At 63.2% G+C, this 13,199-nt stretch overlaps 1 protein-coding gene across 1 annotated transcript; it reads right to left on the bottom strand.

Moving 5' to 3' along the window:
• Positions 1-865: 865 nt before the first annotated feature.
• Positions 866-4,998, bottom strand: ZSCAN10 (zinc finger and SCAN domain containing 10). The gene is made up of 6 exons (XM_055134135.1): positions 4,753-4,998; positions 3,900-4,022; positions 3,647-3,782; positions 3,473-3,537; positions 3,307-3,364; positions 866-2,394 (listed from the first exon to the last, which is right to left on the bottom strand). The coding sequence occupies exons 1-6, from the start codon at positions 4,981-4,983 to the stop codon at positions 866-868; spliced, it is 2,142 nt and encodes a 713-aa protein (XP_054990110.1). The 5' UTR covers positions 4,984-4,998.
• Positions 4,999-13,199: the final 8,201 nt, after the last annotated feature.

Genomic DNA, 13,199 nt, shown 5'->3' with positions numbered 1-13,199 from the left:
GCAGAGGCACCCACAGGAGCTACTGAACCCCCAGTTGCAAAGCCTCCCTCGTGCTGCTCCCACGGCACCCCACTGAGCACCCCTGCACTGTGGTCTGGGGTGCACAGGTGAGCAGGGAGCCTGGCTGAGCCCCTTCTCGTCCTGACCCGCCTCCAACATGGCCAGGGCCAGCAGCTCCGCGGCTCCTCCCTCAGGCCAGCTGCAGGGTGGGGGGCGTCTGCACATGTTGGAGGCCTGGGGGTTCCTGGGCTCACCTTCCTTTCAGCAGCTTTGTCAGAGGACCTTGTGTGTGGCTTTGGGAGCACAGTGAGACGCATCGTGGTGGGTGACAAGCCACAGACCATCAGTCAAAGCCCAGGGTGCCATTTCCTTGCAGTTTACTGGAAGTCGTGTGATTGCGAGCCTGCGCCCACAGGCCGAGTCAGCCCCCGGTGTGGAGGCTGTAAACAGGCGGGTTCCTGGAACTGGTCCCCCACTCCCCCACACCCAACCCGGCCCACGACGCCCCCCCTCGGAGTCTAAGCTTCTGCTGGCAGCTTTGCCGTCTGCACTGAGCGCGGGCACGGAGAAGGCAGAGAGAGACGAAGGCTCGAGCCAGTGCCTGGTCCCAGCCGGGTCCCCAGCACCGCAGAGGGTTCCCCTACCGCTGCCAGGAGTGACCCTGGAACACAGCTGGGCGTGTCCCCCCCACAATAAAAATAACAAAATAAAATCTGTACTGGCGAGATAGGACTTGTGCAGGGAACACGACGGGCAGGCAGTGACGGGCCGGAGACTCCGTCAGGAACCTGGGCCGACCTGCAGGCATCTCAGAACGCCGCTTTGAGCTGCGGGGCGCCCAGGCTCAGCAGTCCCCCCTCCCTACCTAGTACAGGGCCTCACGCGCGTGCGTGCGCAGGTGGCGCAGCAGGTGCGAGTTGCGGCTGAAGCTGCGGCCGCACTGCGCGCACGAGTAGGGCCGCGCGCCCGTGTGCACCAGCAGGTGGCGGAGCAGGTTGCAGCCGCGACTGAAGGTCTTGCCGCACTCGGGGCACTCCTGGGGGGCCTCGGCCGGGCTGGGCGCGGCAGGGTCGTCGGGGTCGCCGTGCGTGGCCAGGTGCCGCTGCAGGTGCGCCTTGCGGCGGAAGCTGCGGCCGCACGTCTTGCAGCCGTAGGGCCTCTCGCCCGTGTGGCTGCGCCGGTGGCGGGCCAGGTTGGAGCTGTTGCGGAAGCGGTGGCCACAGGTGTCGCAGGCGTGGGGCTTCTCCCCGGTGTGGATGCGCTGGTGGCGCGCCAGGTGCGCGCTCTGGCTGAAGCCCTCGCCGCACTCGCTGCAGCGGCAGGGCCGCTCGCCCGTGTGGCTGCGCCGGTGCCGGGCCAGGTCCTGCGTCTGGCCGAAGCTCTTGCCGCACTGCGTGCAGCGGTGGGGCCGCGGGCCGCCGTGGGTGAGCAGGTGGCGGGCCAGGCCGGCGCGCCGCACGAAGCGCTTCCCGCAGTGCGGGCAGCCGTAGGGCTTCTCGCCCGTGTGCACGCGCTGGTGGCACACGAGCTGCGAGCTCTGGCTGAAGCCGCGGCCGCACACGGGGCAGGTGAAGGGCCGCTCGCCGGTGTGCACGCGCCGGTGCGCGCCCAGGTGCTCGCTGCGCCGGAAGGCCTTGCCGCAGTCGCCGCACACGTAGGGTCGACGCTCGGGGCCCGCGCGCAGGCTGGCCGCGCACTCGGAGCACTGGTGGCCCTGCACCTGGGCGTGGATGCGCAGGTGGCGCTTGAGGCTGGAGCGGCGCTGGAAGGTCTGGCCGCAGTGGGAGCACAGCACGACAACCGGCTCGGGCGCCTCGGGCCGGGACTCTGCGTCCTTGGGCGCACTCTGCGCCTGGGCGTGCGCCAGCAGGTGCCGCAGGAGGCTGGCGCGGCGCTGGAAGCCCTGGTTGCACTCGGCACAGCGGAAGGCGGGCTCGCCGCCGTGCGTCTGCAGGTGCTTGCTGAGGTGCGAGGTCTGGCGGAAGCGGCGGCCGCACAGGTGGCACGCGTGCGGCCGCTCGTCCGTGTGCGTGCGCATGTGCAGCTTGAGGATGGAGCTGCGGCCGAACGTCTTCCCGCAGCACTGGCAGCGGAAGGTGGGCGTGGTGTGCACGCGCAGCTGGTGCGCCTCCAGCCCGGACTGGCGCGGGAAGCTCAGGTGGCACTGGGTGCACAGGAAGGTCAGCTCCGGCTCCCTCTTCGGGGCGCCCTCATCTCCCTCGGACGGGGAGCCCTCAGGCCCCGCGTTGCTCACCTTGGGGTCGGGCGGGTCCACGGGGGGCTCCTCACGCACCTGGGGACTCTGGGCCGGAGCCTCCGTGGGGCGGGCAGGGGGCCAGGCCAGGCCCTTGGGCTCTTCCTTCAACTCCGCATCAGAGGCCCTGCTGTCAAAGCCTGGGAAGGGACAGAAGGGGCTGTTAAGCAGCTTCCGAGGGGCACCCGGCATCCCCCCTGAACCTCACTGCCTGGAAGCGGAGAGCACGCGGCCATCTGCGACACTGACCAGGAACGAGGGCGCGAAGGTGCGGGTGACCTGCGGTTTGCCGGACAGCTGGTAAAAAAGGTGGGCACCTTAGGGCCCCTGAGCGCCGGGTTGCGTGTTAATCCCCCATGGCCTAGCTCCAGAACTCTCTTGCCTCAAATGGAAACTCCAGGCCCATGAGCAAGATCAGCCACTTAGCTTCATTTTGGGGGCCGCAGGGAGCAGTTCCACCCACCCAAGCCAAGGCCCCCGCATGCAAAGCACACAGGCACCCCAGCCCTTTGAGACCCCCGCCTGGGCCCTTACCCTGTCTCGAACACCTGTTTTAAAAACTCAAAGTTGGGGCTGGAGAGAGTTCATACACTGCTGACACCCAGCGGTATGCATGGTCCACCAAACCAGCCAGGAGCGAGCCGGGAGCCCCAGTACTGCTGGGTGTAGCCTCAAAACCAATAATAGCTCTAAGTTATTGATTGATGACTAGACCAGGCACAGTGCCTTTAACAAGAACTTAGAACTCATTGAGGTTGTCTATTTTTAGCCAAAAAAGCTGAGAAGTCAGGGGCTGGAGCAATAGCACAGCGGTTAGGGCATTTGCCTTGCCTGCGGCTGATCCAGGTTCGAATCCCAGCATCCCATATGGTCCCCTGAGCACCGCCAGGGGGTAATTCCTGAGTGCAGAGCCAGGAGTAACCCCTGTGCATTGCTGGGTATGACACAAAAGGCAAAAAAAAAAAAAGCTGAGAAGTGAGGTACAGCCTAAAGCTTCAGGATCATCCCGAGAGGAGGGGACAGCATGGGCGCCAGCGGGGGAGGGCGCTTACCCCCCGGGCACACGGCCCACGCCTTCTTGGCCAGGACATCGTCAAAGCTCAGGGACTCCTGGAGGAGAGGAAGGGCAGAGAGTTCAGTGGGCGGCTGGGCTTGGCGGGGGGGGGGGGGGGGGGGGGGGGGGAGGGGGGCGTGGAGCCCAGGCTGCTCGCCGCTCACCAGCACGGCCGCCAGCTCTTGGTCCCGGGCACTCTCCTCCTGCCACAGCACCGGGTCCTCGAGGCCTGTGACACAGGGAAAGAAGGAAGCGCAGTGAGAAGCGGCCATGCCCGCCCCCCTACACACGCACATGCATACACACACACACACACACACGCCCACACGGCTCCTCACCGCTCTCTTGCAGGGCCTGAGACTTTCTCTGGAACCCTGGGCTCAGTGGCTGCTTTAAATTTGGGGAACTTCTCCAAGTGCCCAGTTCAGCTGTCAGCGAGGTGCATGTCGGTGGGGGAGGGGGTTCCTTCCAGGGCTCCGGGGCTGGGGGTTCCTTCCAGATCTCTGGGGCTGGGGGCTCCTTCCAGATCTCTGGTGCTGGGGGTTCCTTCCAGATCTCTGGGGCTGGGGGTTCCTTCCAGATCTCTGGGGCTGGGGGTTCCTCCACGAACATTTCCTTTTTGGGGCTGTGACTGGAGCCTTGGGAGAGTTTGCCCTGTTCCTCCACGGCGCTGTCCGCCCCCGGACAGTTCTTGCCAGCATTAAAACTAAAATCCTGTTTTAAAACATTCGTGTTGGGCCGGAGCAATAGTGCAGTGGGGAGGGCGCTTGCCTTGCACGCAGCCGACCTGGTCTCCACCCCCCGCATCCCGTCTGTCCCCTGAGCACCACCAGGAGAGATTCCTGAGCGCAGAGCCAGGAGGAATCCCTGAGCATCACTGGGTGTGGCTCCAAAACCCAACCAACTAAACAAAAAACTCAAAAAATATTCCTTTTAGTGGGCGTAAGGTGGGAAGCCCATCCCCTGTGCCACGAGAGGAAAGGGAGTGAGGGAGAAGATAGACAGGGCGGAGGGAAGGGAAGGGCCAGCAGGAGAGGAAGGTGGATCCTCCCCGACATCTACTCTGCTTTGTTTGGTTTTGGGTTTTGACCACAGCTGGCGGTTCTGGGGTTCTCTGGATGGGGGCTGGGGGGCCCAGAAGAACCAGGGATGGGCTCTGGGCCCTCTCCGAGCACAGCAGGCTTTCCAATCCTCTTGAGCCACCTCTGGGGGTTTGAACTGGGTGGGCCTCATGAAAGGCAAGTGCCCTGACCTCTGTGCCGTCTCTCCATGCCCCCCACCCACCCCACACCAGTGGCATCTTAATGGGGAATAAAATGCGCCTTGGACTTTGCATGTCTTACAGACCATGAGGTCCCGGGTTCGATCCCTGGCGTGCTTCCCCACCCCACAGATACCCCAACTTCAGGACCCCATCTTCCTGCGGCCACCCAGCGGCCCTTACCAGAGGCCCCACGTTGCCGGGGTCCCTCTGCACGCCCTCCAGCAGCAGCACCACCTCCTCCCCGTCTCGGAGCTGCTGGCCCTGCAGCCGCGCCAGGAGGTGTGGGGGCAGCACGCTCAGGAACTGCTCCAGCACCAGCAGCTCCAGCATCTGCTTCTTGGTGTGCAGTGCCGGGCGCAGCCAGTGGCCGCACAGCTCCCGCAGCCTGGCGAGCGACGCCCGCGGCCCCATGTCCTCCTGGTACTGGAAGCAGCGGAAGAGCTGGTGGGCCACCTCGGGCCGAGGCCTGACCTCTGGCCGCACAGCATCCTCCTGGCCCGTGGCCTCCTCCTCCTCCTCCAGCTTGACGGCCCCGAGCGGGTCCGGCTCCGGCTCTGGGGGTCCCGACTCTGCCAGCATCCTGCGGACACCCGCTCACTGCAGCAGTGCTCCGGGACCGCTCCTGCTCTGCTCCCCCACCTGTGATGGGAAGAAACGTCTGGAGCGGCCGCCTTGGGGCTGGAGGGAGGTACAGTGGGAGGGCTTGACTCCCCGGTGGCCAGTCCATGTTACCTTTATTTTTCTTTGCTTTTTTGGGTCACACCCGGTGATGCACAGGAGTTATTACTGGCTCATGCACTCAGGAATTACTCCTGGTGGTGCTCAGGGGACCATATGGGATGCTGGGAATCAAACCCGGGTCGGTCGCGTGCAAGGCAAACGCCCTACCCGCTGTGCTATCGCTCCAGCCTCTGTGGCCAGTCCACGTTAGATCCCTGAGCACAGAGGCAGGAGTAAGCCCTGCCAACTGCCAGGCGTGGCTCAGAACCAAAACCAAAAGACCTGCCATCCCAGGGGGAATCCACCCCCCGCCTCCTGTCTGTCTCCCAGCCCGTGAGGGTGACCACTGGGCTCGGGAGGAGAGGAAGCTTGTTCCAGAAGAAGGGGAGGGTCTTTAGTTCTCCTCAGGGGCCCACAGGAGGAAAATGCCGGTGCTGCTGGGGGTGTGAGTGTTGGGAGCGGCAGGCGAAAACATTTGCTGACACTTTGCTTCCAACTGCTGGGAAACTTGGGATGTTGGACGGTGCTCCGTGAGCACTCCTCAGCGGGGAAGGCCAAGTTCACCGAGCTGGGCAGGCCGGGTCCAGTGGCAGGCTGGGTGCTGCCACCTGGGATCTGATTGTTCTGTTTTTGTTGTTGTTCTGTTTTGACCACACCCAGCAGTGCTCAGGGGTTACTCCTGGCTCTGGACTCAGGGGTTACTCCTGGCGGTGCTGGGGGGCGTCCATAGGGGATGCCGGGGTCGAAACCAGAGGGGCTGTGTGCAAGGCGAACACCCTCCCCACTGTGCTCTCTCTAGAGTTAGGCAGATGTGTCCCCAGTGCCTAATTCCCTGAGCCAGAGTTGGCCTGGCCCACTCCAGAGGCCCCCGTGGGCGTCCCTCAGGACAGGCGGGAGGGAGAAGCCGACCCTTCCCTCCGTTCTTCCCTCCCTCCCCTTCCCTCCTCAGTGCTTGCTCCTTAGTCCGCCCTGCCCGCAGTGTTTCCAACACGCCACCAGGGGGCGCGGGCAAGCAGGCCGACGATTACCCACCCATCACCCAGGCCCACCCCAAAGGGCTCTGTGTGTCTGATTTCTGTTTGGGGGCCACACCAGGCTGTGCTCAGGGCTTACTCCTGGGGTACCACATGGGACGCGGAGGACAGAACCTGCTTCAGCCACGTGCAAGGCAGGCGCCCTCCGAGCTGTGGTCCTACTCTGATTTTTGGGGCAGCCCAGGTCACTCCTGGGGAAGTAGCTGAGGTTCAGCCCCAGCCCCAGGGTCTCCATTCAGTCCTGAGCGCCCCTCAGGAGGCCCCCCTTCTGCACAGGCTGGACTTTACCTCCTGAGCTTTGATAGACATAGAAGTCCAGCCTCCAACCTCTTGTGGCTCCCAAACCTGTGGGACCCATGGACACCCCGGGCTGGGTGATGGACAGGTCCCATGTCCCTTCCTACTGCCTAGAGGGAGGTGAGCCTCTCTCACTGTTTCTGCCAAATAACACTGGCCCCTGCCCTGGCTGTCGCCGGCCCATTTTACAGTAGGGAACACCAAGGCTCAGACGGCTCCCCAAGAAGGTCCCCGGCCAGGGTGTGCGACTGGGAAGTGGCGGGTGGGTGAGCAGTGTCATCAGTCCTGGGGGTTCTCTGAGCCCCCTTCTTGGGCTGGGAGGGTGGGAAGGAGAGAGAAGTGAAGCTAAGACAAAGCCCAGGTCCTGCCCCGCCCACTGCCCTCCAGCACCTCCCCCCACCTCTCCAGCCTCCCCAAATGCGGGTCCAAACTCCCAGTTGTCAAGCGTCCACCCCCCACTCAGGCCTCTCTCCCCCGCGTTTACTAACGGGGCGACTGTGGGCTCAGTAACGGGAATAACGGGATGGCCTCGGCCAGCTCTGAGTTGTAAGAACCGGGGACCCGCCCAGAAAGTGCCTTCAAGGAGTTTGGGAAATTGGCGTTTGGTTTCATTAAGTCTAGGCCGCAGAAACGGCGGCTCCCAGCCGGCGCTTCTCCCAGGCTCTGCCTTGGCCGCCGGCCAGCAGGTGCCGGGCGCGTCTCCACGGCTGTGCTCCGGCTGCCCGCCCCGTGCCCGCCACGCAGGAGTCACTCCTTTGCCATCGACAAGTGCAAAGCAGAGGGCAGAGAGGAGAGAATGGGTCGCTTGCTCTAGGTCGCAGCAGGTGGGGGGCCGAGACAGACTCTAGGTGAGCAGGAAAGCCCCCCGAAGTCGAGACCCCGAGGAGGACTCGGTTCCCTCCAGCCCGGGGCCTGCTCCTACCTGAAGAACTCGGCGTGATTTGCAGAAAATGGGGGATTCGAATCCAACCTTGGGCGCCGGAACCTCCCAGGGTGAGGAGCGAGGGAAGCCGAGGGAAGCCGGGGCCGTGGCTCAGTCTCCCTCCCCCCAGGTCTCGGCACAAAAGCTCTGTTAATATGCACATCTGTGGGGGGCCGCTGGGTTGGGGGTGGGGAGGTGTGGGCCCACCTCCCCGGATTGGGCCAGCTCCGGCTGGGGGGGGTAGGGGAGGCTGCAAGCTCTGGGCCAGCCCGGGCGGGGGTGGTGCCAGACACCCGCCTAGAGGACAGAGAGCCCGAAGTGGGGGGCCTGGTCCAGGACCCCTCCCCCAGCCCCAGCAGGCAGGCTGGCTTTGTCCCTTGGGCCCCTCCTGGGGTGCTGCCAGGTCCGAATACCGACTGTTGGACTGTTGGCCCTTACCCCCGGGTATAGGGGGCCCTTGTCACAGGAAGTCCCGAGCCCCCCCACCCCCGGTGCCCCTGGCATCAGAGGTCGGCTGAGCTGGCTGGCACTGGACTCCCTGGCGCAGACCACCCTGATCTCCCCAAGATCCCCTCCCAGCTCCTCACCCCCACCTCACCGCAAGGCCAGGCGCCCCTTCTCTCTCTAGGCTGCTCAGAGCCCCAGGGTGTATCCCGGCAGCTGCCCCCACAGACCCCCTGCAACTCACCGGCGGGGTCCCCAAGAAGGAGGCAGGGGTGCTCAGAGGTCGGCCAAGGGGCCCGGCAGCAGAGGCCAGCCTGGGGCCGGCTCCGGGAAAATGGGGCAGGAAGTCCCAGCCGGAGCCTGCAGGTGAGGAGGGGGCGCGGAGCCCTCACCTAGTTAACCCTTAGCCTCCCAGGTGCGAGTGAGGGGACAGAGGGCGGGCCCAGGTCCTAAGTGGTTAATCCGATCCAGCTACGGCGAGCTTGGGGGTCAGGTCCTGTACCTGTTGGGGAATTGGTCAGCCCGCATGTTTTGGGGAACAGAAGCAGCCGTTTTTTTTTTTTTTTGGGGGGGTGCTGGGGATCAAACCCTGGGCCCTATACATGGAAATGTCATTCAAAAAACTGTTAGTTGGGGGAGGGGCCGGAGCTGTAGCACAGTGGGTGGGGACTTGCCTTGTACACAGCCAACCGGGGTTCGATCTCCGGCACCCCGAGCACAGAGCCAAGAGTAACCCCCGAGCAGTTACCATCCCCTGAGGTAACGGGAGGGACCTCTGGGACCCATAAGGGGTGTGGAGTCGCCGAGAGAGGGGCTAGAGATGCCGCCTCCCCCCCTCCACACGGCCCCCTCTGTCCCGCTCTCCGCCTTCCGCGTGGTCTCTGTCGGGCGCTGTCAGTTCCGCGGGGAGGGCGTTTGCCCGGCACGGGGCTGACTCGGCTTCAGTACTCTGAGACCACCTGGAGGAGGCAGTGCTCGGGAGAGAGCCCAGCCCGGCGCCTTTGCTCTCTTATTCTTTCTCCCTCCTCCCCTTTCACTCTGCCACACCCGCTGTGCTCAGGGATGACTCCTGTGGGGACGAGGGAGTCCTCCAGCTCCTCGACGGAAACTAGCCAGGCACAGGGCTCTGCCCCCGACTCTCCTTGCGCGGGCCTGGGTGGGAGCGGGAGCCGGCGGTGGGCGGGAACTACGCAGGTGTGTCTGGGAGGTAAGAGCGGTCGGGATGTCCAGAGGGAGGCGCCACGGGGTGGGCCGGAGCCTGCTTAGTCTGGTCCCGACTGGACCCAGTCCCCCACACCGGGATTCCTTTTCACTTTCTTTGTTTGCTCTGGGGCCACACCCAGTAGCGCTGTTAGGTGGTGCAGGGGTCCATGCTGTGCACACAGAGCTTTGGGGAGACAGTGCAGTGCAGTGGCTGGGGCGCTTGCCTTGCACGTGGCTGGCCCGAGTTCAATCCCCAGCATCCCATCTGGCCCCCTGAGCATCGCCGGGAGTTAACTTCTGAGTGCAGAATAACACGCTAGCATTGCAGGGCCTCCCAAGCCAAAATCAAACAAACGAAATAAAATCAAGATACTCTGCAGGAAAAGGAGCTTGAGGAGCCTTTAATTTCCTCCAAATTCTCCCCCAAGACTTGGAAACCTCTCTTAGGGGTTGTCCATTAGTAGCTGAGGGTCAGTGCAGGTGCCCCGGGGAGCTATTTCCTTGGGGGCGGCCCCCAGCAGTGCTCAGGACTTTCTCCTTTAGGTCTCTGCTCCCGCCTTCTCCTTTCGTTCTCAGCCCACCTCCTTGTTCTCCTTCCGCCTTCTCTCTCTTTGTGCCTTTCCAACCCCAAACGCACCCTCTGAGCCCACCTTGGAGACTGGTCTGGGGTGCGCCCCACGCCCATGCTTGGCAGGTTTCTCCTTCCTCAGACCTGAGCCTCTGTGGGCCCCTCTGAGCAGGCCCTGCCGAGCTGTTGATTTATCTGTGTCCTCCTCCGGCCCAGGCTGGTGCTTTGCTTAGCTTGACGCCGGGGCGGATCTGATTTTGTCTTCCTTACAACTCAGGGCCCTGGGATGCACTCTTTTGCTTTCTCTATCTCTCCAGTTACGGATTTTTTTACCCACTTCTCTTCTTTCACCTGGCCAGTAAGTGTTGCTGCCTGCAGGCCCCGGGGGTCGGGGGGGGGGCGCTGACTGCAGCTGCTCTGGCGCTGGCCTCTGGGACCCCCTCAAGTGACCACTGTGCTCCCCCCAGCACGGTTGGCTTTCTCGCATGACTTCACTTCCAACGGGCAGCATCCAGCAGCAGTGAGTAGCACCACTTCTTTTTTTTTTTTTTTTTTTTGCTTTTTGGGTCACACCCAGCGATGCTCAGGGGTTACTCCTGGCTCTGCACTCAGGAATTACTCCTGGCGGTGCTTGGGGGACCATATGGGATGCCGGGGATCGAACCCGGGTCGGCCGCATGCAAGGCAAACGCCCTACCCGCTGTGCTATCGCTCCGGCCCCAAGGAGCACCACTTCTGAGTTAGGCTGAAAAGAGGCTCAAGGTGGAGCCAGGGATAGGAGGGCCTTGCGTGCCATCAGCCCAAAGCGGGTTCAATCCCCAGCTCCTCACGGTCCCCCGAGCCCCACCTGGAGTGATCCCAGAGCACAGAGCAGACGTGATCCCAGTAAAAGACTAAGGTCTTCCTGGGGGTCCTCAACTCACTCACAACTCTCAACTCACTGGCTGGCTCGGAAGCCAGGTCTACCCACTTGACCCCCGGGGCTCCCACCAGCTGGTGCCACAGAGAGAGTGCCACCACCAAGCATAGGTGATCACCAAGCATATGTGACTCCAGCGCACTGCAACCTCAGCAAAGACAGGGCTGGCGCACATGCTTTGCATGCAGGAGTCCCGGATTCCATCCAGCTGCACTGGTCCCCAGCACGGCTGGCAGTGACACCCCATCCCCCCAAAGAAAGCAAGGCAACACTTGAGAAAGTGTCTCTGGGGTGACGCCTGTCTGAGGGAACTCCGAGCTGCCAGGAGGACAGTGTGGCCAGCACCCGCGGCCGGTGCCACCCCTCCCCTGCAGCCAGAGGTGCGGTGTAAAGAGCGGCGCCCAGTTCCCGGGCCCGGTCCTCGCCCTGCTCCCCCTCGCCCGCCCCGGGCAGCGGGCAGGGAAGAGCTGCCCCTCTGCTCGCAAACGGCACAGCGTCTTTCAGGCGCGGCCTCCCTCCCTCCCGAGGGCTCCGACAAGCTCCCGGACGCGCGCGGGCAGGTCCGCGGCAGGAGCCCTGGGCGCCCAGGTGAGCGTGCGGGGACCCTGTCCCGGGACATCGGGACCCCCCAGAACCGCTGGTTCCCTACACGGCAGCCGGCTCGGAGTCTCGGGGGCATCCGCCCAGCGGCCCCCACCCCGGATGCCCCCCGCCCCAGCGGGAAACCCGGATGTAGCCGGACGGGAGTCACGGGGACACCGGCCCGAGTCCGCGGCGCTCGGGGGACCCTCCGCTCTCCGCTGGGGGCGTCGCCCGGCTCCGAAGGGAGCGCGCCGGGAGGGGCGGGCAGGCGGAAGTGGGCGTGGCTTCCGACCCACAGCCAATCCCCATGTTTTCCCAGGGCCGGGGGCGGGGTCGCGTCGTTGCCTCGGCAACGCGCTCCCCGCTGGAGTTTGGGCTGCGAACCGCGGGGCCCGCAGGAGCTCTTGAGCCTGGGGAAGAGGGGACCCTCCCGCTCAGTGGCTTCCCATCGCGGGGGTTCGGGGTGAGCTCCCAGCCCTGGTCTCAGCGTTCGCGGGGTCCTTAGCGTTTTCATTCTTGCAGAGGTTTCAATTCCCGCGGCCCCAGCTACTAACACGGCGGTTTCTCTGCCCTTTCAACGATTAACGTCTCCTCGGCTCGGCTAGCATTCCGTTCTTGCCGTTTTCCTCCACCTCGCCCACGTTTCTTTATTTCTGCGTCTTTGTCCCTAAGCCTGGATCTCTGCCTAGCTGTGACTGCAAACGGCTTAACCAATCTTCTTTTCTTCCTTCATGTCATTTTTATTTCTAGTTTTATCCCTTTGGATGCTCATCCTCCGGTCAGCTGTCAGGCTTCTCTGAGGCGGGTCAGGACTGACTTAGGGTCAGCCACGCGTGACCTTGATGCACGTCCTACTATGGCTCAGGGGCACCTCGGCCTGGGGGTCTCAGGAGCGCCCTTCGCCGAGAGCTGCCCGAGCCCGGAGTGCCTTCCTGCGCCAGGCTCAGTGCCAGATGCTCCCAGAGTGGGTCCGAGGAGGGTTCGGGAGTCAGGACTCTGCTCCCTAGGGCCCCCAGTCCATCTGCTAGGGAAGGGCCCAGCTCAGGGCTGCGTTCCCTGCCTCTGGGTGCTGCCCTCGCTCTTCCGTGGGGGACCGAGGGCCCCGGAGGGAACAGCTCACCTTTTCCAGGCGCCTGGTGGCGTCCGAGGCCACAGCCCGCTCTGCAGAGCTTGGAGGCGGGATTGTCTGTGGCTGCCGCCTTGTAACCCTCTTTACCCGGAGGCCTAAAATCCTGGGGAAAGTGAGACAAGACCAGTGCTGGGTCAAGCCCGAGTTTCCTTCGTGCCCCTGGCGATAGGCCCCGTCCAGTGTGCAGCGCCCTGGCAGCACCCCTTGGCTCTGTACGAGGAGCTGGAGATTGAAAAGGCTGCAGACCCCAGTGGGGACAAATGTCAGGAATGAGGGTCCAGTGTGAGCAGATAATCTAGTTTTTCAAGGAAACTGATTTTTATAAGAATTTAATTTCCAAGTGATGGGAACTGTCTTTTGGATAGCATGGAAGCTGTAAGAAAGTGTCCTGGCACCATAAAGTGGGCACGTCTCAGCGAACTGGGGGGCGGTTTCTGGAATCTGGCTCCTCTGCCCCTATCTGGACACACAGGCACCACACACACACTCATACACACAAACAGCACTCTTACTGTTAGGGTTGCGCAGATCTCTGCCCGGGGAGGCTCGAAGGAACGTAACCGAGACTGCTCTTTCTGCAAAAGCAAGGGGTTTATTCAGGCCAGCATGCTGGGGCTCTCCTTCAGCTCTCACTCCTACGCAGAGGAGATTTGAAAGAGAAAGAGAGCCCCGTACACAGAATTCAGGTTCTTTTTATACACCTCAGCAAATAAGACTGCTTTGATCATTTTTCTCATTTTTCACATTTTTCCAAGGTCACTGGAATCATCATCCCTATTTTTCAGGACAAGGTGGGTATGATCATGTCT

Source organism: Sorex araneus, chromosome 4 (assembly GCF_027595985.1).
Source record: "Sorex araneus isolate mSorAra2 chromosome 4, mSorAra2.pri, whole genome shotgun sequence".
Classification (NCBI taxonomy): Eukaryota; Metazoa; Chordata; class Mammalia; order Eulipotyphla; family Soricidae; genus Sorex; species Sorex araneus.
The sequence above is the reverse complement of the archived record's forward strand: the minus strand, read 5'-3'. Positions and strand labels throughout refer to the sequence as shown.

Excerpts from the sequence above, each read along its gene's own strand:
- ZSCAN10 (XM_055134135.1), bottom strand. The coding sequence starts at position 4,983 with ATGGGGCCGCGGGCGTCGCTCGCCAGGCTGCGGGAGCTGTGCGGCCAC. Across the intron at positions 3,783-3,899 it reads TGTTCGTGGAGGAACCCCCA|CCCTGGAAGGAACCCCCTCC; the intron begins GCCCCAGAGATC and ends CCAGCCCCGGAG. Across the intron at positions 3,538-3,646 it reads TCAGGCCCTGCAAGAGAGCG|GCCTCGAGGACCCGGTGCTG; the intron begins GTGAGGAGCCGT and ends CCTGTGTCACAG.